This window comes from Talpa occidentalis, unplaced genomic scaffold (assembly GCF_014898055.3).
Source record: "Talpa occidentalis isolate TD23 unplaced genomic scaffold, MPIMG_talOcc4v2.1 talOcc4.3, whole genome shotgun sequence".
Lineage (NCBI taxonomy): Eukaryota > Metazoa > Chordata > Mammalia > Eulipotyphla > Talpidae > Talpa > Talpa occidentalis.
In genome coordinates, this window is record NW_023603184.1 from 49,755,941 (window position 1) to 49,782,873 (window position 26,933).

Sequence of the window (26,933 nt, forward strand, 5' to 3'; positions counted from 1 at the left end):
TTCTCCCTGCATCATAAAATCCCAACTCAAAATATTCTATGCCTGAGTTCGGCCCTGCACAGCTTCTTGAGGGCTGTTTGCCACTACATATTCTCCAAAACATCATATATTTTATTCATTCTCATTTGCTCTATAAACCTGATACCCCATTTTCTTTCTCATCTATGTACCTCTGCGTAAGCCAGCTGCCAACTCATGTCTTCATCTTTCAAAGTTTAGCATAAAATATTACCTTCTCTAAAGACACTTCTCAAATTGAGCCTTACTGTTGACTATTCTCAAACCATTTGGTAAGCCTTTTATAAGGTTCTTCTGTATGTCTAATGCTGGCATTCTATATGCAATCTGGTTCTGAAACTAAGTACAACAGTACAAAAATGTTTAGACAATGTTCATGGAAGGTTACAACAGCAATTTCAAGTTACTGAATTAATACAAAATAACAGGTGTGAGTAGCAATACAACAATGCATCTGAGTAACTCACTATACTTAGCTTTGAAAGTAGATGCATAGCATTTCCTGTTTGACCCACACTGTCATAAGCTCTTTATATTTATGTTAAACCTCATAACAACCAAAAAGGATACGTGTGATCAATATTCCTGATTTTATTGATGCAGAGAGGGAAGTAACCTACTCAAGTTCACCCAGCTGCAAAGTAACAGAGATGAATTCAAATCTATATAGCTCAGTTCAAGGAACAGTACTCTCTAGTCACTGCCCTGAACTGCTCTCGAAGAGTTCTGGGTGTCAGGTAGTAAAGTCAATCCAAACACTAAAAGACAGTTTGTTCTTTCTTACGGCCTTCACTGAAATGTGGATGTTAATGGACGTTCCACTAATACATGCATAAAGGACAGAGTTAAACTCTGCAGTAATCGCCACTTAAGGGTCACTTCTGATTTCTATAATGAGTAAGTTGTCTTTACCTTGCAATCCACTTTTATCCAAAAAATTGCTTAAGTTAAACAATGTGTTTCTTGAAGCCAAATACTGGATAAAACGCTGGGGAAAAAACACACACACACACAAATAATTGTTAAACCATTGCCATCTAACAAACTCAAATTTAAAAATTAGTGCTATAAGGTGTGGCTAACACATTCTATTAGACCTGTCTAGTTTCAATTTTTTATTCCCCCCCCCCTTCTAGTTACCAACCCTATAGACATAAAACATAATATTCACTACCATACAGGAACTTATTAAAGCCTAATGCTCATAAAAATGACACTAAAGTCAAAATAAAAGTAAATGGGTATTTTTAACCAGTAATTTTTGCTTTACTGTGGCATGCTGGAGGCCCCAGCTAATCATACTTATGTAGCATCTTTAGTTTGAATAGCTACCTAGCGGTGTAAATTTTTATGACTTTTTTAAAAAGCAAAATACTTATAATCAAACAAGAATATTACAGACATCCTTTTACTCACTATCCATATTAAGCACATTACCATATTCACTCTAGATCCTCTTATAGACTCAAACATTATAGGCTTTATTAATACATATACCTTCAAACCTGTCTCCCCTTCTCTCTCCTTTAGAGAAATCACTTCTCTGAAATAGGCATATATCACTTCCACACCTGTTTTCATAATTTTACTACATTTATAAGTATCTACAAAGCATATATAATTTTGTTTCTACTTTAAATTTACAAAAATGCATTTTATTTTTTGCAGTACACTTTTAAACAACCTTTTCCCAAGAATTATCCATTTACTATATGAAGATCTAGTTCATTCATTTCAAAAGATAGTCCAGTATTGCAATTAACTATAATGTTGTTATATATATGAACATGTACTTCTTCCAATTTCACTATTATTAACAATGTTTCATTGACATGTCTTACTTGGTCTCCATGTGCAGTTTCTCAGGATATACACACAGAAATGAACTGTTCCTTAACCATGTAAGTAGTAGTTCTTCTCTAAACACTGTCAATATGTTCTTCAGAGTGCTTACCGGCAAACATTTCCTTACTTCCCTTTACATGCAAGCTCTCATGTTAAAAAAAACTCCTTTCAACTTCCTTTCTTTTAGGAGCTCTCTTTTCTTTAATGTGCGCACAGGGTGCCCATCAATGAGGATGTCTACCCCGGCTCATGAGAGCATCCCAAACTAAACACCAGGGCTGTGAAAAAGACTTTATAAACCGAGGACTTACATTTCACTATTTATCCTAAACAACTTCATTTCAAAAAAGATGTTAAAATATGCTAAAACAGTATCGAGCTCTGGTTTTCACAGAAATTGTCAACTCTAAGCATTGTGAAATGCTTAGGAGCATCCCTGGCCTCTACAAACAGGTTCCACTGCGTTCTCTCCGATTGTAACAAATGTTCCCTAAAAGGAAAAAAATTACTGTACTTTTCTGGCCTATTTGAAAATTTGAGAATTCTATGGCCTCCCCATGACCACAGTATAGTGAAATCCTACGCATGTTCTCTCACAGACTAAAGGAAATTAAACATGAGTTTATCTAAAAACCATGCATTTTGAAATGCTATCTTCCTCCTTTTGTCAGTCAACTGTAAGGATTAACATTTAACTTTCTATTTCTTTGCCTTTATTAAGGTTTTGCTTCTTTAAAAATGAGTAAATAATGCAAGTAGGCAAACTCGAAGTTTACCTGCCATTAGTTTATTCATGAGCGTTTCTTTTTAAAGAAGAAACCACATCTTAAAAAAATGAGAAATACATGAACGTGAAATTATAACCTTAGACAGACATATTGCTAATAAAAGTAAAAATTATCACCTAGTTAAAATTTAAATGGTTCAAGTTACATTGACGCTAGAGTCAAACATTTCTATTTCCTCTGTATACTGATTATAAGGAATTAAAAAAAGCAATTAAAAAAAAGTTAGAGTAATATATGTCCTGAAAATGGTCATGTCTGTTGACTTAGTAATATTCCAGATAACACTTCTGAAAATAACTTTAAAAACCACAAATAAAATCATACAAATAAAAAAATGTGTTATGACAGTGAATAAAATATGGGATATATGGTCAACTACATAGTAATCAAAGATAAGAAGAATATGGAACTTAAGGTATAACATTTTATCTAAATTATGACTACAGCTATAAAATATATTTTTGGGTAAGGACTAGAAGAGAACACCACAATGTAGAGTCAGATCTGCTGTGGTGATATAGTTTGGGTAAATTCTTGCTTTAATTCTGTTCCATTGGTATTTGTCAAACTAGAGTCTCATGACTGAAAAGCCCAAATACTGAACACAAAGTGGTGGATAACATTATGCTCAGAAGTCTAAAAAATAATGACTGAAGTTATTCCCCATAAATATGGGAGGTATTTTCCAACAACCAGTGGGCTACTTTTTCTAAAGTACAGAAAGCAAAGTAAATACATTAATTTAACTTTTTTAAAAACAATTTTTTAAATAAGTATACTTGGTTGAGAAAAGTACTCAAAATCAGTTGCTAGATTATCATGTAAAGTAATCTAAATTTCTCCAAACATTAAATTTCAAAAATTTAAGCATCTTATTTGTTGCTATTTTGGGCAACGGATACTTCAAACACGACTTTCTGTTGACGGGAGCATTCTTCAATCAGTCTCTCTCAGGAAAATACCATTATTGCTCAGTATCACAAACTTGAGCTAGGCAAAGTGCTTCCACAAACAATTAATTATATGAAATCATACAAATTGTATGATTTATCTAAAAACTGTAATACTATAATAAAAAGCAAAGGATACACTACATACAAGGCCTACAGAGATCAGTGCTGGTGACAGAGCCTACCTCTAGGGTATGAATCTTGCTTCATGATTCCATTACTGAAGTCCTGTTGCTCTGCACCACTTTTTGTCATTTAACTTACAAACAATCTTTCCTCAAACTGTGGGGCCCACATTCTTATTTGCTACCTAGGAAACTTGCACTTTTTAATCTATCTTTCAGTTAATTTGCTGAAGCCATTCCTAAAATTTCAGTGGGAAAAGAAAGCTGAATAATCAATCAACACATTATGCTTGTTAACTAGAAATTCTGCTTACCTCATTTCCATACACCATCAAATGATGAGTAGTAATGAGAGATTTGAAGACCACCACCCAACTACTGTTAGTAGTTCTTTCAAATAAACTGTCCGCCAACTGTGGGATGTTCACATTCATCTCATTTGTGCACTGAATTAAGTCTGCAATAAAAAAAAAAAATTAATTTACACTCTGATTATAACTTGTTATTGCCAGATTTGCATAGTAACAAGTGCATCTAACAACCATAGATCATAAAAGATATAACAACCATACATCATAAAAGAGGAACAGACATAGGTAATTTGAGTAAGTTGTTAAAAATCTCTCAGAACAATTAAGACCACTATAATCAGCCTGCAAGGTAAACAAGGTATTGATTAGAGTTGCACAAATGATCAAAAATGAGAAAATAAACTCCCTTGAGGAGTAATTCAACCTGAAGTATTTTATCTCAAAAGTATTTCAAGGCCTTAAGGAATTTTCAATTCTTTTGCTATTTGCAAGTCTTCAGAAATACAATACTAATATTATTCATCCCTACCTTAAACAAAAAAGTTCAGAAATCAGATATGAAAGCATGAGCAAGTTGAGGGTCAAACTATTTTTACTAATATCCTTCTTAGAAAGCAGCCTTCACATTTACAGGAAGGTAAGAGAACCCACATGCACTCTGCGTGGGCGTACAATCTGTTACTTTCTCCTTTCTCCACTCAGTTCCACTTGGTCAGCCCCTATAACTAGTTTTAACACTGACCTACAACAACAAAAACCCACCAAAAAAAACTGAAAATGACCTGAAAGTTATTACTGCATAAATTTCCAATTAAGAAATGATCCGGGGTGCTCGCTTCGGCAGCACATATACTAAAATTGGAACGATACAGAGAAGATTAGCATGGCCCCTGCACAAGGATGACAAGTAAATTCGTGAAGCGTTCCATATTTTTTCAAAATGGGGGGGTTGCAATTGTATGGGGAATATAAAAATAAAATCTATTATTTAAAAAAAAAATATTGGAAGGACAGATTACCAGTTAAATGTTTAGGTGGTAGGAAATGAGACAAATAAAAAGTGATCCATTATAAATTTAAAAATAAAAAAAAAAAAAATAAAGGTATTAAATGATTACCAAAAAAAAAAGAAATGATCCGGGGCCTCCCTGGTGGCGCAGTGGTTGAGCGCTGGGTTGCGAAGCTGCCCGCAGCCTCTGCAGCGCCCGTTCGATCCCCGGCTGCTCCACGGCCACCAGAGGAGGGTCCCACATGGCGCGCAGACCTCTCCTGCCACCCACTGCTCCCCTCAGCAGTGTACTTTGGTCCTTCTGCCTGCTCTGCTCCCCGCTCTGGCTCTGGGGAATTCTCTCACCCTCCCGCGCTTCTGACTGTACCCAGTGCTTGTATAAATAAATATATAAATCCTTTAAAATAAAAAGAAAGAAAGAAAGAAAGAAAGAAAGAAATGATCCGGAAGCTCTACGCAATGTTACTGTGAAAAAGGGAAAACAATCTAAGCTAAAATTCTGTATTTCAAACTAGAAAGCATTACTTATAGTCTAATACACACAATCATTTCAACACCAAAAATGAAAAAAGCTCAACAGACCTCAGATTTCCCTCCAGTGGCTGAAGAGATATTATTGACAAATTCAAAGAAAATACAAAACATGATGCAATTTAAAGAACAGAGAAAACAATGAGTTGTTTTACCTCTAAAATATATACTATAAGCATATAAAAATACCTGTTATAACTATCATCTGTTATAACTATCATTAGCAATTTTTCCAGTTTAATCTTCAGTGCACAGTGATTAAATATGAATTCAGTGGATGTCACTTAGCCTCAGTTGCTAGCAAGAAACATCATTATAACTATGACCACTTATTTGCTTACTCTTTTAAAAATCATATATAGTGTTGTAAGCCACCGTTATCACATTAAAAACATTATTCTAAAGGCCCAATTATTACACAAAGTAATATTTAATAGGCAAATGCATCTTAGACAAGCAGTTACCCTATCCAACACAGCTTGAAGAAAGCAAAAAACAGTCAGGAATGCCTATAAACAGGATCATGACACAAGGACTTCACAATTCAGACTACTTGCAACAAAATTTAAATAGTATGTTCAACTTGGGTGTACGGTTGTTTCCTAAAGTAAAAAACAGAATTTGACCTGTCTTTTCTCTCCTACGGCACTGAATATATTGTATTTCCTTATTCCCAAGGTTAATCTTTCTCTCCTTCTCAAATAGTCTATTGAGGGCATGACCCTGTCTTACTCATTTTGAATCTATCAGAACTTTAAACACAGTGGTCCAGTCCTAAACTTAATTGTAAAGTTACATTCCTCGATTTTTGTTTATATACAACGTGTCATTTTATATCTTTCCAGAAACTTTCTTGATAAGTTAATTCAATGCTTAAATAGCTATTTCCTCATGATGACATTAATAGTCACTTCACTCCTCAGAATCTTAGTTTTCAGAATTGGCCTGTCATGAAATTTCTTGCCACGATACTGCACAAAGGCGCTCCTATTTCTGTGTGTTTACATACTCTCCTACAGTCCATCCATAACTGAGTCTCCTGTACCTCCCGCAATTCCACTATCTCTCCATCCACTATTACCACCAAAGCAAGAGTCCAGACCTTATTTATTTCTTAACTAAGGGGTACCATCTCTCCCAGGAGTATATGGAAACTGGGTAGGAAATTATTATGCTTTTTGAGGGGTGTTAGCAGCCTGTAACATCAAGGTTGAGAGAGACTAATAGTCCTATAATACAAAGCACTCCACAACTTAAAACTGCTCCAAGCAAAATTGTCTGTATTGAGAAACAGTGCACTGACTGGCCTCTCTGCATCTGATAATCTACTTGGGGTCTCCCCCACCCAAATCCCCAAACATTTCCTAAATTGACCACAGAAAGATTCACAACCAAAACTCTCACTGTTTAAAGTCAATGATGTCCCTACTGCTTAGGGGATGGCATACATTTCATCCTTGTCAGTATCTCCTTGAATCTTAGCTTCCAACAGAGACTCACTTTCTGGTTTTCTGATCTGTCTTGCTGCTCCCACATTCAAGCCTTCCACTCTTGTTCATTCTTCAAAACAAAAATTTTCCATCCATGAAGTCTTCCCCTCCACAAGCTAAAGTTCCCTCCAACATTCACTAAAGCTGGCTCATAATTATATACTGAAGAACTATTCTACATGATCATAATTTATTTCCAAATCATTCTCTTCTACTAGACCTTAAAAAAGAGCCTAAAATCATTTTTGTTAGACATTCTCTACAGGCATACCTTCGCTTCATTACACTTAGCTTTGCAGTGCTTCGCAGACAATCCTTTTACAAGTTGATGTTTGTGGCAACTCTGTATGAAGCAAGTCTATGACATTTTTTCAACAGAATGTGCTCACTTCATGTCTGTCACATTTTGGCAATTCTCAAAATATTTCAAACTTCATTATTATTATCTGTTATGGTGATGTGTGGTCAGCGATCTTTGCTGTTACTATTTTACCTGTTTTGGGGACATCATGAACCTCATCCATATAATCAGTATATGTGTGTGTTCTGACTGCTCCATCAGTTAACAATCTTATGATGCCCTCTAATTATTCACTGGCACATCCCTTACTTTCCATGGAAAACAAGACATGATTTAGTAAGGAAAGCTTGTTGAAGCCAAAAGTTAGGCCTCTTGCATCTATCAGCCAAGTTGTGAATGCAAAGGAAAAGTTTTTGAAGGAAACTAAGTTTTGCTCCAGTGAACACACAAATAATAAGGAAAAGTCTTATTGCTGATAAGGAGCATGCTTTTAGTGGTCTAGCTAGAATATCAAACCAACCACAACATTCCCTTACACCAAATCCAGAGCAAGGCCCCAATTCTATGAAGGCTGAGCGATAAGGAGGCTGCGTAAGAAATGTTTGAAGCTACTGATAGAAGTTCGTTCATGACGTTTAAGAAGCTGTATCCATACAACAAAAGTGCAAGGTGAAGCAGCAAGAGATAACTTAAGAGGCTGTAGCAAGTTATCCAGAGCAAATTAAAATCATGGAAGGTGGCTACACTAAAGATTTTCAATGTAAACAAAAAAGAGCCTTCTACCAGAAGATGCCATCTGAGACTTTCATGACTAGAGAGAAGTTAATCAATACTTAGCTTCAAAGCTTCAATAGACAAGATTCTCTAGTTAGGGGCTAATATACCAAGTGACTTTAAGTTGCGGCCAACGGTCATTTACCATCTCAAAATCCTAGTATACTTGAGAATCATGGTATATCTAATTACATTTTGTAAAAGGAGCAAAGCATGCATGACAGCACATGTTTACAACACAGTTTACTGAAAACCTCAAGTCTAGTGTTGAGATCTGCTCAGAAAAAAAAGATTTCTTTCAGAATTTTATAACTGCCCATTGACAATGCACCCGGTTACCCAACAGTGCTGATGGAGCTGTCCCAGGAGATTCACAGTGCTTTCACGACTGCTTACCACCATCAATTCTGCAGCTCCCTCAAAAGAGTAATTTCAAGTTTCAAGTCTTACCACTGAATAAACAAATTTCATTAGGCTATAGCTGCCTGAGAAAAGATGGATTGTGGGCACGTGAATTAAAAACCTTCTGGAAAGGATTTACCACTTCTAGATGTCATTAAGAACATATATTAACAGATGTTACCAAATGTGAACAGAAGCTTGGAAGAAGTTGACTCCGATTCTTATGTATGACTTGGTGGGATTCAAGATTTTGTAAAGGAAGTAACTGCAAATGAGGTTGATCTAACAAGAGAAACAATTAGAAGTGGCACCTAAAGACATAACTGAATGGTTGCAATCTCATAATGAGAAGTTGCTTCCTATGAATGCGCAAATAGAGCAGTTTCTTAGAGGTAGAATCTACTACTGGTGAAGATGCTGTGAGCATTATTGAAATGACAACAAAAGGTTTAAAATATTATATAAACTTAGTGGCTAGAACAGCAGCAGTGTTTTGAGAGGACAGGCTCCCAATTTTGAAAATTCACTCGAGTAAAATGCTCTAAATCAGCATAACATGCTACAGAGATACCTTTCTTGAGCGTGAACTGATGAGGCAAACTTCATTATTGTCCTATTTTAGGAACTTACCACAGTCATCCCAAACTTCAGCAGCCATCAACAGAGGCAAGACCCTCCACCAGCAAAGATTACAACTCATTGAGGGCTCAGAAGATGGTTAGCATGTCTTACAGTACAGTAGTTTTAAATTAAGGATTGTACATTTCTCTAAAGAAACATGCTACTGCACATTTAACAGGCCACAATATAGTGGAAACATAAGTTTATACCAACTAGAAAACCCCCAAATTTGTGTGACTCACTTCGTCAGATTCGTTTTATTACAGTGGTCTGGAACCAAACCTACAATGTCAGAAGCAGACCTGTCCCCTTCATCATGGTTGCTAAGTAAATTGCCAGGATTTGATGTTCAATGAAAATAGAGAATTCAATTTCAACAATCGGATTTTATCAGAATATAGATATTCTATCTACCCTACATTCTCTCTGTAATGACCTTGCTTCAGTTACACTGATGGCTTCTTTTCAATGCCTTCCACCAGCCCAACTGCGACCTCTGGTACTCAGCACTAGCCGTTCTCATCTCTCAGTTATCTATGCTTCTTGCTCCCTCACTTTATTCCTACAGATTCCAGAGATCTTTGCTCAAATGTTATCCTAACAGACAGACTTTTCTGAATATTTATATTATACAGAATAACAATGCCTTAGGACACAACTCTACCTCCAAACCCTCACTATTCCCACCTTACTCTTCTATTTCTTTCTAAAGCACTTATCCCTAGTTCATCTATATTTATTTAATACCTTTCTCTCCCAATTAAAATACAAGCCCCATGTAGGAAAGACTGTTTTGTCCTCTACTGTATCCCACCCAAAGGCCTACTACAGTACCATGCATTCATGGTTGGACACTCACACTTTTTAAATATTCATTAAAGTATCTCCAGAACAGTCCTAAGATGATTTTTCTTAAAAGGGGGATCCAAAATGTATTTTTTTACACAGACTACTCAACAATCTACAACTATATGCACAACCTGCTAGTCCCTAAATATTGAAAAACAAGCCTGAGCCCATATTATATGTGAAAACATTTCAAGGTAAAAGATAAGGAGGATCTAACAAATAAAGGACTTTATTGTGAAAAATACAGTATGTTTTAGAAATGACGACATATTGCAGACTAACTCCAGAAGCTAAACTAACATTGCACATATAACAGGAAAAGTGAAATAAGAATTAATGTGGAGGTTATAAATTCAAGCTAAACCAAATTTAAAACCAAAGTTATATTAATAATGTTGGAAAAATATTACTGAGTAGTTTCATAAACTCTGCAGAATATACTTTCCCATGACATTTAACTCAACCAGTCATTTTCTTTTCTTCTGCACAACGCTTGCACTATAGAAGTAACCTGAAAATGCTTCCAACTCTAATCCAAATAAAAACTGAAGGCATAATGGGAACAGCGATAGCTACTGCTTTCCCTCCCTTTCTCAATTCAGGAGTAGTTATTAAGAAACACAAACTTGTCTCATCAGTCAAAAGAGTTCCAAGGTAGATACATATTTTCCTTTATCTTAGAAATATAAAAACTGTAATATCTTTTTGAATACAAATATTTAACAAGTCCTAAACCTCAGACTCAAAAAAAAAAAAAAAAACAACTTTACTCATGGCATATATGTCCTTTGTTTTAGATATAGGTGAGAATTTATCAGGGGCTCTATCTAGTATTTAGGGATAGGAAGAAAACAGACGTATCCTGGAAGTGAAGAACATTGTTTTCCAGACAGACAGTGGAAGGAACCAATCCCTACTATGCACACAAAAAGTTCTCACTTTTACTTTATTATATGCCCTTCCAACAAACAATGCCTGGAGTAGTTAACCAGATGTGAATTACATTAAGACAAATAAGGACTTTGTCCCATAGGTCACAGAAGCTCATTACTAAATGGCAGGTTTATGGTAAGAGTACTTTGAATATATATACTGAATGAATGGGCAATTAGCTGTTTTACTACAAGTCCAAATTTCTAATCAATTTAAAAACAAAACAGTAAAATGCAAAAAAAAAGTATTTTTATATTCAGGGGGAAATGTTCAAGAAAGCACAAAATTTGTAAGTTATCAGATGGTTTCTAATCTAATTTTAATATAGCCATATTCCTTACAGACCAGAAGCCTGCGAAGATCTCACCAGGCAGCACTCCCAATTCTAGAAATGGAGCACTTAAGGTTCACTTGCACAGTAAGAGAAGCAACCTAACCAGTGCACCATGATGGCATGCACCATTAGCAGAATGTAGAGACCTTGAGTTCCTACCTAAACAGCATCAAAATTATGCTGACCCCTAAAAAAATTTTCTAATAAATAAGGTTGGCCAAATACATTCGTTAAAATGCATCATATCATAATCAGCCAAATAGTCTCTCTTTCAGGAGGGCCACTAAAAAGATAATCTTTCACAACTGCCTTCAGAATCAATTTTAGTAACAAAAGATTGATTTCTTCAATCACCTAAAAAATCAGATACACTCAATTTGGAAAACAAATTAAGTAGTCCATCAAATATTGCTCCACTGATTAGATCTTTGAAATTTTCCTAGGTGGGTGCACAAATAAAAAGAGCAAATATTAACCAAGATAGTAACTACAGGGTAAAAAAATAATTTCTGGATTTTTGATACATAATAGGAGCCTTTTTCATTTAGCAAAAATTTGAAAATATTTAGAGAACATGCAAGTTGAAATCAGACTTAAGTCAGAAGAAATTACACATAGAGACAAATCTGCCCTTGTCATGAGTGTGAAATGTCTGGGAAATGTAATAAAATCTTTTATCTTACTCTATTTGGGTTTTGTGTTAGGATTAAGAAGGGACAGTCCAAATTAAGATGTAACTGTTAAAATTTTATCTTTTAATTTTGTGAGAGGTTCTCTATGAAAAACACAATGTTACACTTGCCCATAATTTTCATTATAACTAACTCAAAAACAGGGTTTTCACACTTATACCTTAAAAAATAATGTAATCAACATATCAACTAAAAACCAAGGAAAGAATCACAGAATATCAAATTCTCAATTCAAGTTTTTATTAAAAAGAAATGGCAAAGGTGAAATGATTTTGATGGTGGTACCGTGAACCAAGGCAACGAAGAGAACGTCACAATCTAAGAGAATGTCCAATAATGGAGTACATCATTCGCTGTTTAAAAATAACAGCACAGGGCCTCCCCGGTGGCACAGCGGTTGAGCGCTGGGTTGCGAAGGTGCCCGCGGCCTCTGCGGCGCCGGTTCCATCCCCGGCTGCTCCCCAGCCACCAGAGGAGGGTCCCACATGGCGCGCAGACCTCTCCTGCTGCCCGCTGCTCCCCTCAGCAGTGTACTTCGGTCCTTCTGCCTGCTCTGCTCCCCGCTCTGGCTCTGGGGAATTCTCTCACCCTCCCTCGCTTCTGACTATACCCAGTGCATGTATAAACAAACAAACAAAAAAACCAAATAAATAAATAAATAAAAATACATGCCTCTTTAAAAAAATAAAATTAAAAAAAAAAATAACAGCACAATCTGACAAGGACTACCATAAGGCCAATAAATGCACAGGGGAGGGGGGAAGCTAACAGGAATAATATAGTACATTAAATGAAAGCCATGTTAAAGAACAATATAGACTAAGATGCCATTTTTTAAAAAATAAATATGTAATATTTTTGAATACAGACTACATTTGTCCAAATACATGGTAATGGGGAAAAAAAGTAAACACTCAAAATTATTCAGCAATTAAGATACCATTATTATCTTATGAAACTATATTGCTGTTATTTCCATAAACTTACAAATATCAGTAAGTACTTCTTAGCTCATAAAAGCACTGATTCTGAACTAAATTTGATTCCAGACCCTTCAGAGCATCATGATAAATTACAGAAAGTACAGTTATGATACGCTGCTTACTTCTTCAAGGGCATGAGGAAGAGATGATACAAGCACAAAAGTTGCATGGTTTAACAGATGTAAATTTGTTAGATACTGTTGCATAAATAGGTCAATAAAGGGGGGGCTGGGGTGCCGAGTCCCACACATTTGAAAACTCCTGTGTAACTTCTGATTCTCCCAAAAAACTTAATTATAGACATTCTTTAGTATTTACAGGAATAGTTTCAGGAATATTCTTGGACAATGAAATCTGTTGATATTCAAATTCCTTAGAGATGACCATAATCTGCTGTTTAGTGTCCACAGAGTCAACCGATGACATACACTGTTGGCTGAAAACATGAATGCACTCCCACACCACCCCCTCAGACATGGTGGGCTGTCCTATTCATTGGGGAGAAAAAAAAAAAAACAATATTTAAGTGGACCCATAGTTTAAACTAGTGTTATTCCAGGATAAACTGTATTTTGAATACAAAATCAATCTCTCACCAGGGTAGATGAGACTAAGACATCCCTAGAATGCAAAAAGAAGTAAGGAAAAGTCCCATTGTAGTTGGGGGGGGGGGGGACTGAACTGCAGCTGTAGGAAAACCAATGTCAGCATAATTAAATGTACTATATAGCCATCACCATATGTTCTCTGCAAAATTAGACTAAAGATTCACACATGTGAAAACTAATAGAAAAACAACTACAATTTAGTAGGCATAGTAAGTTAACCTGGTTCTTGAGTAATAAATTTTCTTTCTTTATATACAATTTTTTAAATCACCACGTAAAAGGAGAGTTTTTGTACCTCTTAAAAACTATTCAATGAAAAGTTACTGTAAGTGTTCAGAAATTCTCTCATTATCTGGCTGTTTATTTTAAACAATTGAACATTCAATTTCTTTAGAAAAATAAAAATTTGACATAGATTTAGGTAAGTATTTCTGAGGACATAACTACACAAACTGTCAAGCGTACTGAGAGCATCTTCAGGAAAAAAAGGCAGCAAGAGAAAAAGGACTGACCTCCTTTATATTTGTAGCAGAAGAAAGAAGAGGGACTAAAAAGGGTGAAAAAAGTGGAACTAAGTGGAACCTAAAAGGAAAAGAATCCAGATGGTGGTAGGTAAACAAAGCCAATCCTAAGACACACTACATTAATATCTGGCTGAAATTTAGCCTCTTAAGTCACAGCTGAACATAAGCCAAGTTTGCAGAATTGCCCATGGTGTAATTTTAAGCACAAAATAAATTGTTCTAATTAATGGAATCATTATGTAACTGTCCTAAAATTTTAATCAATATACAAAGTATCCTTTGCAAATCAGTCCAACCTACTGTTTCTTAATATTTCCTATCACTACTTATGCATTTGCCTCTTCATCTACAAATTTGTCATAAATATATAAAATCTTGTAAGAGCAAAAAAGTTTGTCATGAATATCCCTACAGAAAAAAAATATTTCCTTGGAAAACTCCCAAAATTCACTGACACGGACATATTTTCAAGTGAAAGGGCTGTTTTTTCTCCCCCAAATCAAAATGTTTTCGCGTACTATGTTCGCATTCTTAATAAAAGTCTGAAAACCCAGAGATTCTCCTTAGTAGTCTGCTGTATTCTGCATTCAAAACACTAGATGGCGGACTGCACAGAGAAACACTGGAACCAGCTGGGTTTAGGCTCATCTATAAACAAACTCCTTAATTTTAAGATTAAGTTTTCATCCAGTACTCCAAAGTGGTGATTTCCAAACCTAGACACGTTCATTCCATGCCAGAATCCAAATAAGAGCCTTAGGAATGAGGAGAACCATATTTTGGTAAGCATCGTCTCAAAGGTAACTGTTATACTCTATATTCGGATACTGCTAATGTACCAGAAAATGTAGAATAAAAAAATTGTTTATTTGAATAAAAACACATCACTTAATATAAGAATAAAAAAATTATTTAAACTGAACAGGACAGGGCCTCCCCTGGTGGCGCAGCGGTTGAGTGCTGGGCTGCGAAGCTGCCCGCAGCCTCTGCAGCGCAGGTTTGACGTGCACAGACCTCTCCTGCCACACTCCTCAGCAGTGTATTTCGTCAGTCTACCTGTTCTGCTCCCTGCTCTGGCTCTGGTGAATTCTCTGACCCTCCCACACTTCTGACTGTGCCCAGTGCTTGTATAAATAAATAAATAAATAAATAAATCCTTAAAATAAATAAATAAACTGAATAGGGCAACAAAATGAAAGCATTTCAAAGCTCAAACTGGGGGAAAAAAAATGTCCATGGTATAAAACAAACACAAGGTGTTCTCTTTCCCATCTTTGAAAATCTTAAATGTCAGAATTACAATCCCATGGGGAGGGGATGGGACCCTATTAAGTGTCAAGTAATATTAGAGTAAATGCCAAAGTTATAAATTCTTTATTTTTCTATTACATTCTAAGAACTGACTAATAATTCATTAGGCTAATTAAAAGAGAAATAACCAAGAAGTCTCAAAAATAACCAAATGCTGGATCAGAAACACACAAAACCCTATTTCCTTAGCAAAATAAAGATCAACTGACAATAACTATGACTACTGTACTTACCTCCACCAAGGCTATAAATCACAATAGTCCAGGGTGGGAGCAGAAAAAATGTAAAGAATTCTTTTACTCCAAAAATACCAAGAAAAAGTTATCAAAGTGTGAGAGGCTGCAAATACTGATCACAGTATTCTAAAGGAAAAAAAGATTATCTGAAAAGGTTCAAGGAACTACTAAAAGAATGTTATTAGCAGGACTGATCAAGTGTCCTGGTTTTCCTGAACAGTACTGGTTAAATCTATGGCCTCAGTGTCACATGCAGACAAGCATACCCCTTAATTCTCAGAAGTGACCCAGTTTGGAATAAAAATTACACATCATTCTAGTTATAAAAATCACCTCATCGAAACCTATATGTAGCTAAAGAATCAACACACCACCACCATCTACTCCTGGTGTTCTGACAGTTCCGGTCCTTCCCCAGTCTTATAAAACACAAACATGCTCTTATTCTATCCATTTTCTCTTCTCCTTCCACTCCCAACTTGTGAACAATTTTTAACATTTATCTCTGGTTCTATTTTGTTCTACCCTGAGAAAACCATCTAATTTTTGAATGTCAAGGAAAATCTATGCAAATGATTCTGAAATTTTTTCTCTGAAAATCAGTCTAAGGTCTTTGGGGAGCTGAAATACTATATTAGAATTTTTTACCTGTTATCCCACACTTAATATCTCACACTTAAAAAAATAAGAACATAATCCTAACTGTAACCTAACTGTCCGATTTTTGTTTTAAGGAATGAAGATTCATTTTCACTTCATTAAAATAAGTTCAAGAATGTGCCATTTTCTCGTATCTCCTACAATGTGTGCCACAATGCCCCATACATGTGTTGATATGATGGTATAAATATTTGTGTTTTTATAGGTGAAATAAAAGCTCAATTCTCCCAAGATCCAAGGGGAGAAAAGCAGAAGAAACCAGGTGAAAAGTCTTCCCCATAGCTAAGCTATTGTTATTCTATAATAGCCAAGTCATATCTAAAAAGTTATAGGCATCCAAAAGAATGTGTCTTTTCTTAAATTCTGCCAAGTCAGAGAAAATAAAGTGCCATTAGCCTCTCTGCTAGTCTCCCTTACCCAGAAAAATACCAATTCTATGTCCCCAATGCAAGTGGAACAACAGAATCTTTAAATTCCGTCTTCCTGTGCCTCACTATGAGCAAAAATCCCCCTTATTACATAATGTCAAATTGTCTTAGGAGTTAGAAATATCTAACACTGGAAGAAGTTCGTTCCACAATGAAGCTTATAAACTAGTGGGGAGAGACAATCAGTCAAAAAAGAGAGTATCTGTCAGATGGTGATAAATGCTAAGAGATTTCTTTGCACTTAAGAATGGGGGCATGTGTGGGGCCTTGGCCTTCCTGGTGGTGCAGACGGTTGAGCGCAGCACTGTGAAGCTGTCGGCAGCCTCTGCAGTGCCGGTTCGATCCCCACCAGCCTCGGAGCAATCCACATGGGGAGCAGACCTCTCCTGCCACGCCCGCTGCTCCCCTCAGCAGTGTACTTCGTCAGTCTGCCTGTTCTGTTTCCCGCTCTGTCTCTGGTGGATCCTCTCCCGGGCATCTGGCCTGTATCCCGGTTCTTGTACAAATAAAATAAATCTTAAAAAAAAAAAAAAAATAGACTTTCCTTTAAAAAAAAATGGGGCATGCGTTTAGGGGAGGCTGCTATTCATATATGATAATCAAAAATCTCACATAAAGATGATTTTTGAAAACTACAGTAACACTGGTACTGCATATTACACAATGTAGTACAGTAGCCTGGCAGTCTACGGAACTGACGATCTTCCACATGCTGGGGAAGCAGGGAGGCATTCCATTCATTCCACAGTTTACATGTCTGCTCTATTCTTGCCAAACCAAAGTCACAATGAACAGGATATTCTCTTGATGATTCTGCTAAGTCTCTAGTTTTATGTAGACTGTAAGTAGAGACAGTGGGAACCTCATCTATTCTTTCACACTCTCTGCAATTGAATCAAAATAATCTATTCACCTTACGTGAATCAAAAGTCATACCAGTCGTTACTACAGTTCAGGAAGTATCACACTGTGGTAGGTAGGTAGGCATTAAGAAAGCCTCCCCCACCCCAAGCTACTGAGTAACAAATGAAAGCCATTTCTGAAAACTACTACAAACAGTAGAGAGATAGCCAGAAATAGCAAGCAAGCACCAAATAATACTCTATATCTCTAAGGCTCAAAGTTTTGAAAGAATATTCTACAAGTGAAAAATGTGAGCAATTATTAACATAGTAATAATAACCTTAAATAAAACCAAAGATTTTTGCTAATATTTCCTAATATTCAACTGTTATAAAATTCCATATGACCCATGTTTGCCTATTTCTCAGTTAATACGAAAAGGAAAAAAAAACGTAATTACATATACTTCATAAACTGCCAAATTAAAGTGAAGATGCTACTTTTTCACAAAGAATGCATGTAAATTATGCCTCAATGTTAACGGGGAAAGATATTTGTTTAAACCTAGGAATTCAAATTCTGGTCATCAAAAAGTGTTTGCTAATCTGGGAGGGAAAAACTTTCAAAATTATGCACAAGTGTAGGATATGTGGCACGGTCTATTTAAATTCCAAAGTAAAGGTATTATTTGATTCAGTCTATAGTCAAAAGTTATCAATCTAAGTATATTACAGCAAATAATTTAAGAGAATCTCTTCTATTAGAAGTTAAAATGATCCCAAATTATTTTGCACACCAGAGTTATAATTATTTTTCCTAAAGATAAGCTTTAAGTATATTTCAATACAAGGCATTTTGATAAACAGACCTGCTGTTAGAGAATTTAGAAAAATGCATTTAACACACAAATGGTACTTAACTGGATTTTTATTTAGTCCTGTTTCTATGTAACACAATAACAGTAACACATAATAAAAGATCACATATATTTTCAAAATGCACATTCCATCTGTGGATATTATCTGATCCATCTGTAGATACTGTCTTAAATTTCTGAGAGAACGTATCTTTCTCCTGGTTTGTTATGAGACGATAAATCTTAAATGATCGAGGCATTTAAAAAAAAAAAAAGCCACCTTCCTTCATTCTACAATACTAATCTTTCACCAATTTCATTTTTGCTATGGTGACAAAAGCTCCCCAAATAAAGCTTCTGGTCAGCTAACAACAAATTATTTTGGATACTACTCTTTCTATTTTTAGCGCTTTCTATTCCTTTCAAGTTAGTTTCTCCTTATTAGAGCTCTTCTTTAACCCTTACTTACTAGAGTGCCCTAAATTCTAATCCTTCCCAATCTCTGCTTCAAATAGTAAAGATGAGAATGCTAGCTTCTATGCAGGATCCCATCCACTTCTGTGTGCCAGGATTGTACTACACAACAGGATGAAGTAGTACCAGAATGAACAAAGGATCTAGAATCAAATTCCAGATTCACCATTTACAATTATGGTTTTAGGTATGTTAATTAGCCAATCAGTTTCAGTTTCTCCATTTGAAAAATGGGAATATTAACAATTTTCAAAATATATTGCAAGATTAAATAGACTTAAAAGTACTTTGTAAGCTTTAAAGCAGCATTACAAATATTAGTTTTACTTAGCATCATATATTAGTGATTTCCCCTCACTTTAAATTATTGTTTCATTCCTTTTCCTCAAACTCAGTAACTTCCTTCTCAAACTCTATTTCCACAAAACCTATTACTTAGCAGATTTATAAAGTCCCATTTCTTCAACTGGAAAGTATGACAATAGTTAACTCACACTTGATCGTAAGAGTGGCAAAATCTTTATACCTGCATATTTCTTCATACTTTACACAATTCTTTCATATCCTCATTCTTCTCATGTAATAGCCTTGGAACAAGCAGGGAATGCTCTATTTTAGCACCACTGTAAAGATTTGAACACTTGCCTACCAACAAGAAAACAAACAGCCTACCTAAATAAAGTAACATAAATGGCTGTGCTGGAACTATATTCTTTAAAACAAATCTACTAGAGGGATGGGTGGAGATATTTGTAGACGTTTTTTTCCTCCCAATTCTCTTCATTCCAAGGGGTTTGAGTCTTGTCATCAATAACTGATTATTCTGAAGTTCACATTCTCTTTTTTAGTCCTTACAAATATAATTCTCAGAAAAGACAGTAACCCCCCACCCCTTGTCCGGTTCAATACATTCTGCTCATTGGCATCATCATCTTCATTTGGCTAAAATAAACTGAGGTTGATGGGCTATGGGGAAGACAATCACATACTTCAACTCAAGTTCACAAGGAACAGATTTAAGAGTTCTGAGCATCCCCACCTCTAGTGCCTCAGAAACTGCAAGCTTTAAAATAATCAAGAATGATATAAAACAAAATCAACTCACCAAATTTTAGGTGAGTAGAACTTACACGATTTTATGGAGAAACATACACATAGTTTTCCATCTGCCCCTCTGGGCCAATAATGCAATCATTCCCATTTCTAACAGGAGAGAGAAAATAAGCTAAAAAGGGGCCTCAAACGCTGCAATACTTTCTTGTTTTATCACTAGTTAAACATTAACTTGAATGAAGAAAGTCAAAGGAAAAGCACTTTTAAGGACAAGTCTACAAGCCTAAAGACAGAAAAGATTTCACTTAAAAGGTTTTCATTTCCTGAAGAAATGCTTCTGGTTCCTACACACCTATGGTAGCTGCTCAAGGAGTGTCTGCCTCCTTAACTATTTTGTAAGTAGCTGTCTAACTTAGCTGCCCAATGTAACTCTTCATTAATTAATTTTTAAGTCAATATCTATCATTCTTCGTAATTGCCTCTCAGCTATATTACGCAGTATGCCTGGGGTGTGTGACGGAAATCGCCTGAAAACAAAGCCTTGGCTGATTTTAGGTCATCAGTATTTTATAAGAATACTGAAGAACAAAACTAAATGAAGGTTTATACTATACCAAATCTAAAATCTTAACACTGAATTAATACTAAGTTCCAAACCTACTAATTAATACAGATTCACAAAGTTCTGTAAAGAAGTTATAAGAACCTGAAATTTATGACCCCGTACCTCTAAATCATATACAGCGTTGTCAACCAGTGTTACCTCAATTAAAAAAAAAAAAGAATGAAAAAGTTACAAAGATGGTGGGGAGTAAAACAGGAGGAATTATTACATGTTATACCTTAACTTCTCAGTCACTAAACAGCTGATTTTACTTTTAAAAGGAAATGGACAAATAGGAATAGGATGTGGTTACATCGCCTAGATCTGAAAACAGAAGACACAATAATAGGTAAAGAATAAACCAGATTTCTCCTCCACTTTAACTATAATATCAAATATAGCTGTATTAATAACTCTCTTGAATATGCAGTTTTAAAACAAATTTATTGCACAGTAATCCACTCAATTTCAATTTACCAGCAATTCTTCATATTGGACTTATAAATCAAGGCCTATTCACCTAATATAAATGCTACATCTTTCCAAAATCTTGCCCCTCCCTTTCCAAAGATAGTAAGGATGACAAACTTAGCAGTAGAAAAAGTACCAACAACTATTAAAACATGTATCCTTGGTATAATTACATGATAGAATACAATGAAGGATTTCTAAATTACACCAATAAGATGTTCATGTAATTTCAAGTCAGAAAAGGTTAAAAATGGCCAAAGAGGAAAACAGCTTATACTGTATTTGACAAATTAATTCAAAACTAGCTACCTAGCCAAGTACTGCAAATAAAAGCTTTTCCCTCACACCCCTTTCCACCCCAGTCTTCTCTTAAAGATTGTCACAGGAAGACAAAAGGTTGCAAGTCAAAAGTAAATGAACAGCTATAGAGCTAGTCTAGCATTAATAAGTAGTAGATACACCCAACCCCATTCACAGTATGTATGGAAACTCCAACATAGTCCTTCTAATAATAAAGGATCTTTGAAATGATAATGCCTAGATATCTATGGTTCTATGAAATAAAAGATTTCAGCAAAAATTCATAAGTTCATTACTTAACCAAATAATTTTAAGATGTTGGTGTGCATATGAGCTTATTGCAGTGGAGTAGTGATGCTCTATTACAGACCCTCAATTGCTTTCCCATTATGGCCACTAATGGTCAACAACTGCACAATAAATGCGCTGTCGATCACTATGACATGATCACATGAACTAACTAGCTCAAGCCCAAGCTCATAGCTGAGTATCTTCAATATAAAGATTAATTTTATCCAAGAACAAAAAGCTGATGACTAAATAGTTCTCTAATCCCATACACTAAATTTACTATCAAAGATCTGCAAAGTATTTATCAGGACACCATTACGCACCAAGCACTGCATTCTGGGTAACGGGGATAACAAAAAGAAAAAGCCTCTGCAGAGGCAAGGGAAGCAGTCTCAGGACACCTGCCACTAGCAGTCTCAGGATACCTGCACTAGTAACTCGCCAGGGATGGTCAATGTGTGTGTGTGTTGGGGGGGCTGTCGGGAAGGGCTTCCCTATCTTACCCACTAAGGACATCCAGCCCAAAATGGGTAGGGTCACACATGCAGAAGGCAGCAATCCAAAAAGGAGATAAATATAGTCTGTTTCATGACTGACTGAAGTGAAAAATTCAGAAAAACAAGTATGTGAGATTGGAAAGAAAGACTTCTATTATCAAGTATTTTTAGATCTTACGTTATTTACATATTTTTAATAAAGGTGGAAGAAATTTCACATTTTTATTGGTCATTTTCTCTTAAAATAACCTAAAACAATGCTGCCTATCCTTGGCAATAAGAATCACAGAATGGTAGAGCAGGTAGGCAATTTAGAAAATAATCAATTTTAGTGAATATGGGAATTTCCTAAGGTTGCAGAGAACTGGGGGCCACACCCCATATTCCAACTCAGGGATTATTCCTCTTGAAGCATATTAATAATTTACTCTAAAACATATAGAAAGTTGATTTTTCAAAATGAAATGTTAACATATTTATCAAAATTATAGTTCTCAAAGAAAGGCTTTCTCCTACGTATATCCCATTCCCTAAAAATTCTGTGACCTAAGAGATCTCCCAGTTTGCCTTCCAATCAAAAATTACTCTTGTCATTTAAATGCTAAATTTATTCTCATTCTTTTACTAGTGGTGTCTCAGTTTATGTATCTGTAAATAGAGCTAATATAACTACCTATTCAACAGTTTTTTATAAAGATTAATTGTGCTAAATCATGTTATGTTCAAGACAGAAAGAATACCTTAAATTTTAGCTATTCCTTAAACCAATACTCCCCTACAATCTAACCTCAGATAACTGCTCTGACTGTATTTCTCCTTTTACTCAATCTGTCCCTCCCCCAGGCCTGAAGCACCCCATTTACCCTCCAGAGTTAAACAGATTCTTCTGCTCCCCAAACACAGTTGCAGTCTTCCTATCAAAAGGCGTTTGCTCATGCTCTTCATGCCACCTAAAATGTTGACTGCTTCTCATTACTCATCAATTTAAGATAGTTACCGCTGTCCTTTATTTTTCAATGGCATTTAAGGTGTACTTAACTCACATGGCCTGGAAATACAGTTCTCTGTATATGTCATCTTCCCTACTAGACTGAGAACGTGATCAGCAATTTTAATTTTCGATTCTCAATACAATAACTGGATTCACAGTAGGTCATTTGATATGTAAGCAGCTAAGAATAGTTTGGTAAAGATTCATCTTCAAAAACCTAAGAATGACTAAAAATTGATGTATTATTTGCAGACATAGTTAAATTATGTAAGTCAGGGCCTCCCCTGGTGGCGCAGCGGTTGAGCGCTGGACTGTGAAGCTGCCGCAGCCTCTGCAGCACCGGTTAGATCCCCGGCCATCCCAGCCACCAGAGAGGGTCCCACATGGCGCACAGACCTCTCCTGAGGCCCGCTGCTCCCCTCAGCAGTGTACTTCGTCAGTCTGCCTGTTCTTCTCCCTGCTCTGGCTCTGGTGAATTCTCGCACCCTCCCGCACTTCTGACTGTACCCAGTGCTTATATAAATAAATAAATAAATCTTTAAAAGAAAAGATTATGTAAGTCAAGCATGCCCCCAAGAATCTTACTAATTATCAAGCTCTTTCTAGTCACACTGGGCTTCATCAGATAAGAGTTTGCATTTATGTTCATTCATAAATTGCGAACTCAAACTCAACTTCCAAAGAAGCTCACAAAAATTGCGAGCACAGTGTACCTGATATAACTTATTTTGCATTAAACCCCCCAAACTATTCAGAGGTCCAATTTCAGGTGCTAGAGTTTATGCAGTCTCCTGCACCAAAGGCAACTAAATAGTGCACTCCTTCTTTCCCAACTACAGTCTATATGGGAAAGGAAGAAAACCACCCCTGTGATACCTAGCACCCACATCTGCAGCGAGGAAAACAGCTGATGAACAGGAAGAAAGGGGACCTAACCTGAGGGTTTGGAGAGAATGGTGGAAAAGACCAAAGTCCAGGAAGATTAATAACCCCTTGCCATAAGGGTTCCTTCAGCTTCATTTCCGGAACCCTTTTCACTAACACTTTACATTCCACCAAACAGAACAACTTGAATTTTTCTACATACATATCACAATATACTTTCTTGCTTCTATGTCACTGCATGTGCTAATCTTAGGATTAGCCTTTTATCCATCTGGCAAACTACTATTAATCCTTAAAATTCTTGTCACCTCCTCCTTCAAAATTACTAATTCTAACTGGATTATTTCTTTGTTTTTCTTGAGTCTCGTCAGCTCTTTGTAGATTTTTGTGATCAGTCCTTTATTATTAGTGTTGTGTGCAAAAATGTTCTCCCAGTTGGTGGGGTTTCTCTTTGTTTTGGTTATTGTCTCTTTTGCTGTGCAGAAGCTCTTTAATTTGATGTAATCCCAGCTGTTTATCTTTGCCTTCACAATCACTGTTTTGGGTGATGTGTCTGTAAAGATGTCTTTGAGGTGCATGTCATGTAGTGTTTCGCCTCTATTTCCTTCTATATATTTTATAGTTTCAGGTCTTATGTCTAGTTCTTTAATCCATTTTGAGTTGGTTTTTGTGCATGGTGTGAGGTAGTGGTCAAGCTTCATTCTTTTGCATGCAGTGACCCAGTTTTCCCAGCACCATTTATTGAACAAACTTTCTTTGCTTCAGTGGATATTCTTTGCTCCTTTGTCAAAAAATGGGCAGAAGAGCTAAAAAAAGAAGCTTCTCCAAACAGGAAATACAAATGGCCAACAGGGGCCTCCCCGGTGGCGCAGCGGTTGAGCACTGGGTTGCGAAGCTGCCCGCAGCCTCTGTGGCGCCGGTTCGATCCCCGGCTGCTCCCCGGCCACTGGAGGAGGGTCCCACATGGCGCGCAGACCTCTCCTGCCGCCCGCTGCTCCCCTCAGCAGTGTACTTCGGTCCTTCTGCCTGCTCTGCTCCCCGCTCTGGCTCTGGTGAATTCTCTCACCCTCCCGCGCTTCTGACTGTACCCAGTGCATGTATAAACAAAAAAAAACAAACAAACACATAAATAAATAAATAAAGCATGCCTCTATAAAAAAAAAAAAAAAAACAAATGGCCAACAGGCATACAAAAAAATGTTCAACATCACTTGCAATCAGGAAAACGCAAATCAAAACTACAATGAGATACCATCTCACACCAGTGAGAATGGCACACATTAAAAAAACTAGCAACTAGAAATGTTGGCGAGGGTGTGGAGAGAAAGGAACTCTCCTGCACTGCTGGTGGGAGTGCAAACTGGTCCAACCACTATGGAAAGCTGTGTGGAGATTCATCAACCTGCTAAAGATAGAGCTTCCATACAACCCAGCAATTCCACTCCTAGGTATTTACCCAAAGGACACAGAAACATCAATTCCAAAGAGCACCTGCACCCCTATGTTTATAGCAGCACTATTTACAATAGCTAAGCTTTGGAAACAACCCAAATGCCCAAAAATAGATGACTGGATCAAGAAGACGTAGTACAAATACACAATGGAATATTCCTCAGCAATCAAAAAAGATAAACTCATGCAATTTGCAGCAACATGGATGGAACTGGAAGGGATCATGCTCAGCGAAATAAGCCAGAAAGAAAAAGAAAAATACTGGATGGTCTCCCTCATAGCAGGAATCTAGAAAATTTAAATATGGGACCATGAAAAAGAATAACTATAACAAAGAAAAAATCAAAATCAACAAACAACTATGAACCAGAGACACACTATGAGGGGCGGGGAAAGGAGGGAATGGGGTCAAAATAAGGGGGATGCAATTGTATGGGGAATATAAAAATAAAATTAAAAAAATAATTTATTGTTCATTAAAAAAATTACTAATTCTAAGTCCTACTTTGGTACTTTATATAAGGAGTATTATGCCTTTATCTCAGCATATGCCCTACATGTCATTCATCTTTGCATTCTTTTATAGACTGTAATTATTTTTCCCTGCATTGCACTTAATACTTCTGACTAGGGTTTTTACCAGTATTGCTCAATATTGAACAAAACTTTATCTTACACATTTTGCCCCATATTCTTGCTTATACAGCAAGCAAAAAAAAAAAAAATTTAATACAAGTTTTTTACAAAAATAACACGAAATTTAAAAATATTTGCTTAGAATTTTCCTTTTCCTAGACTTTGCCAAGAAAAATAAAGTAAATAAGATGATAAACTCTCAGGTATCCAGTTACACAGAAATTAAGATTAATTGCAATTCCCCTTCAAAAAAAAATTAACTTAGATTTCCACAGACAATTCGCCAGAGTACTAAGTCCAACAGAGAACAATCATACCAAAAGTGGGTAGTAGGAAAAAGCCAATCAAACTCATTCAATATTAAAGACATATTTCATGTTTGACTATATTTTTACTTTAAGTATTTTGCCAATGTCCATTACCAACACCCACAAGTGCTTAGCAAACAAGACCTTACAACATTCTGCTATCAGGTGTGGACTATCACAGACAATGTAAAATCTAAAATCAGGTCTGTCTGGAATTCACTTTCAGCTATCACACACAAAGCAAATAACACTCATGGTAATAATGAAAAGCAAAGCAGAAGAAAACCCAAGATTTAATGAAAATTTGTTTGAAGTCAAATATACCAATAATGTGTAGGTTTTGGAATAAATAATTTTTTATTATGATAAACTGCCCTAACTTTTTATAAAACTATTTCTCACCTTTTATAATTCCTCACATTTCAAACAATAAAGGACAGAAACTTACTTCATGGAAACAGAAGGAAGTTTAAAAAAGATCACTGCTGGGCCTCCCCGGTGGCGCAGCGGTTGAGCGCTGGGTTGCAAAGATGCCCGCGGCCTCTGCGG

General features: G+C 36.1%; 1 protein-coding gene and 1 non-coding gene across 19 annotated transcripts in view; one reads left to right on the plus strand and one right to left on the minus strand.

The window, feature by feature from the left end:
• Positions 1-26,933, minus strand: part of PICALM (phosphatidylinositol binding clathrin assembly protein) — an 89,399-nt gene that overhangs the window by 52,545 nt on the left and 9,921 nt on the right. For 17 of the 18 annotated variants that reach the window (XM_037523097.2, XM_037523090.1, XM_037523091.2 and 14 more), the window contains exons 2-3: positions 4,041-4,183; positions 931-1,006 (exon numbers count right to left, since the gene is read on the minus strand). In XM_037523097.2, the coding sequence (XP_037378994.1) occupies positions 931-1,006; positions 4,041-4,183 (219 nt within the window). Of the gene's footprint in view, positions 1-930; positions 1,007-4,040; positions 4,184-4,819; positions 4,868-26,933 lie in introns of those variants that run through there. The other variant, XM_037523093.2, reaches the window with a different exon arrangement.
• LOC119256368 (U6 spliceosomal RNA) lies at positions 4,866-4,972 on the plus strand. Its single transcript, XR_005127709.1, has one exon. It is a non-coding gene; the product is annotated as a U6 spliceosomal RNA (small nuclear RNA).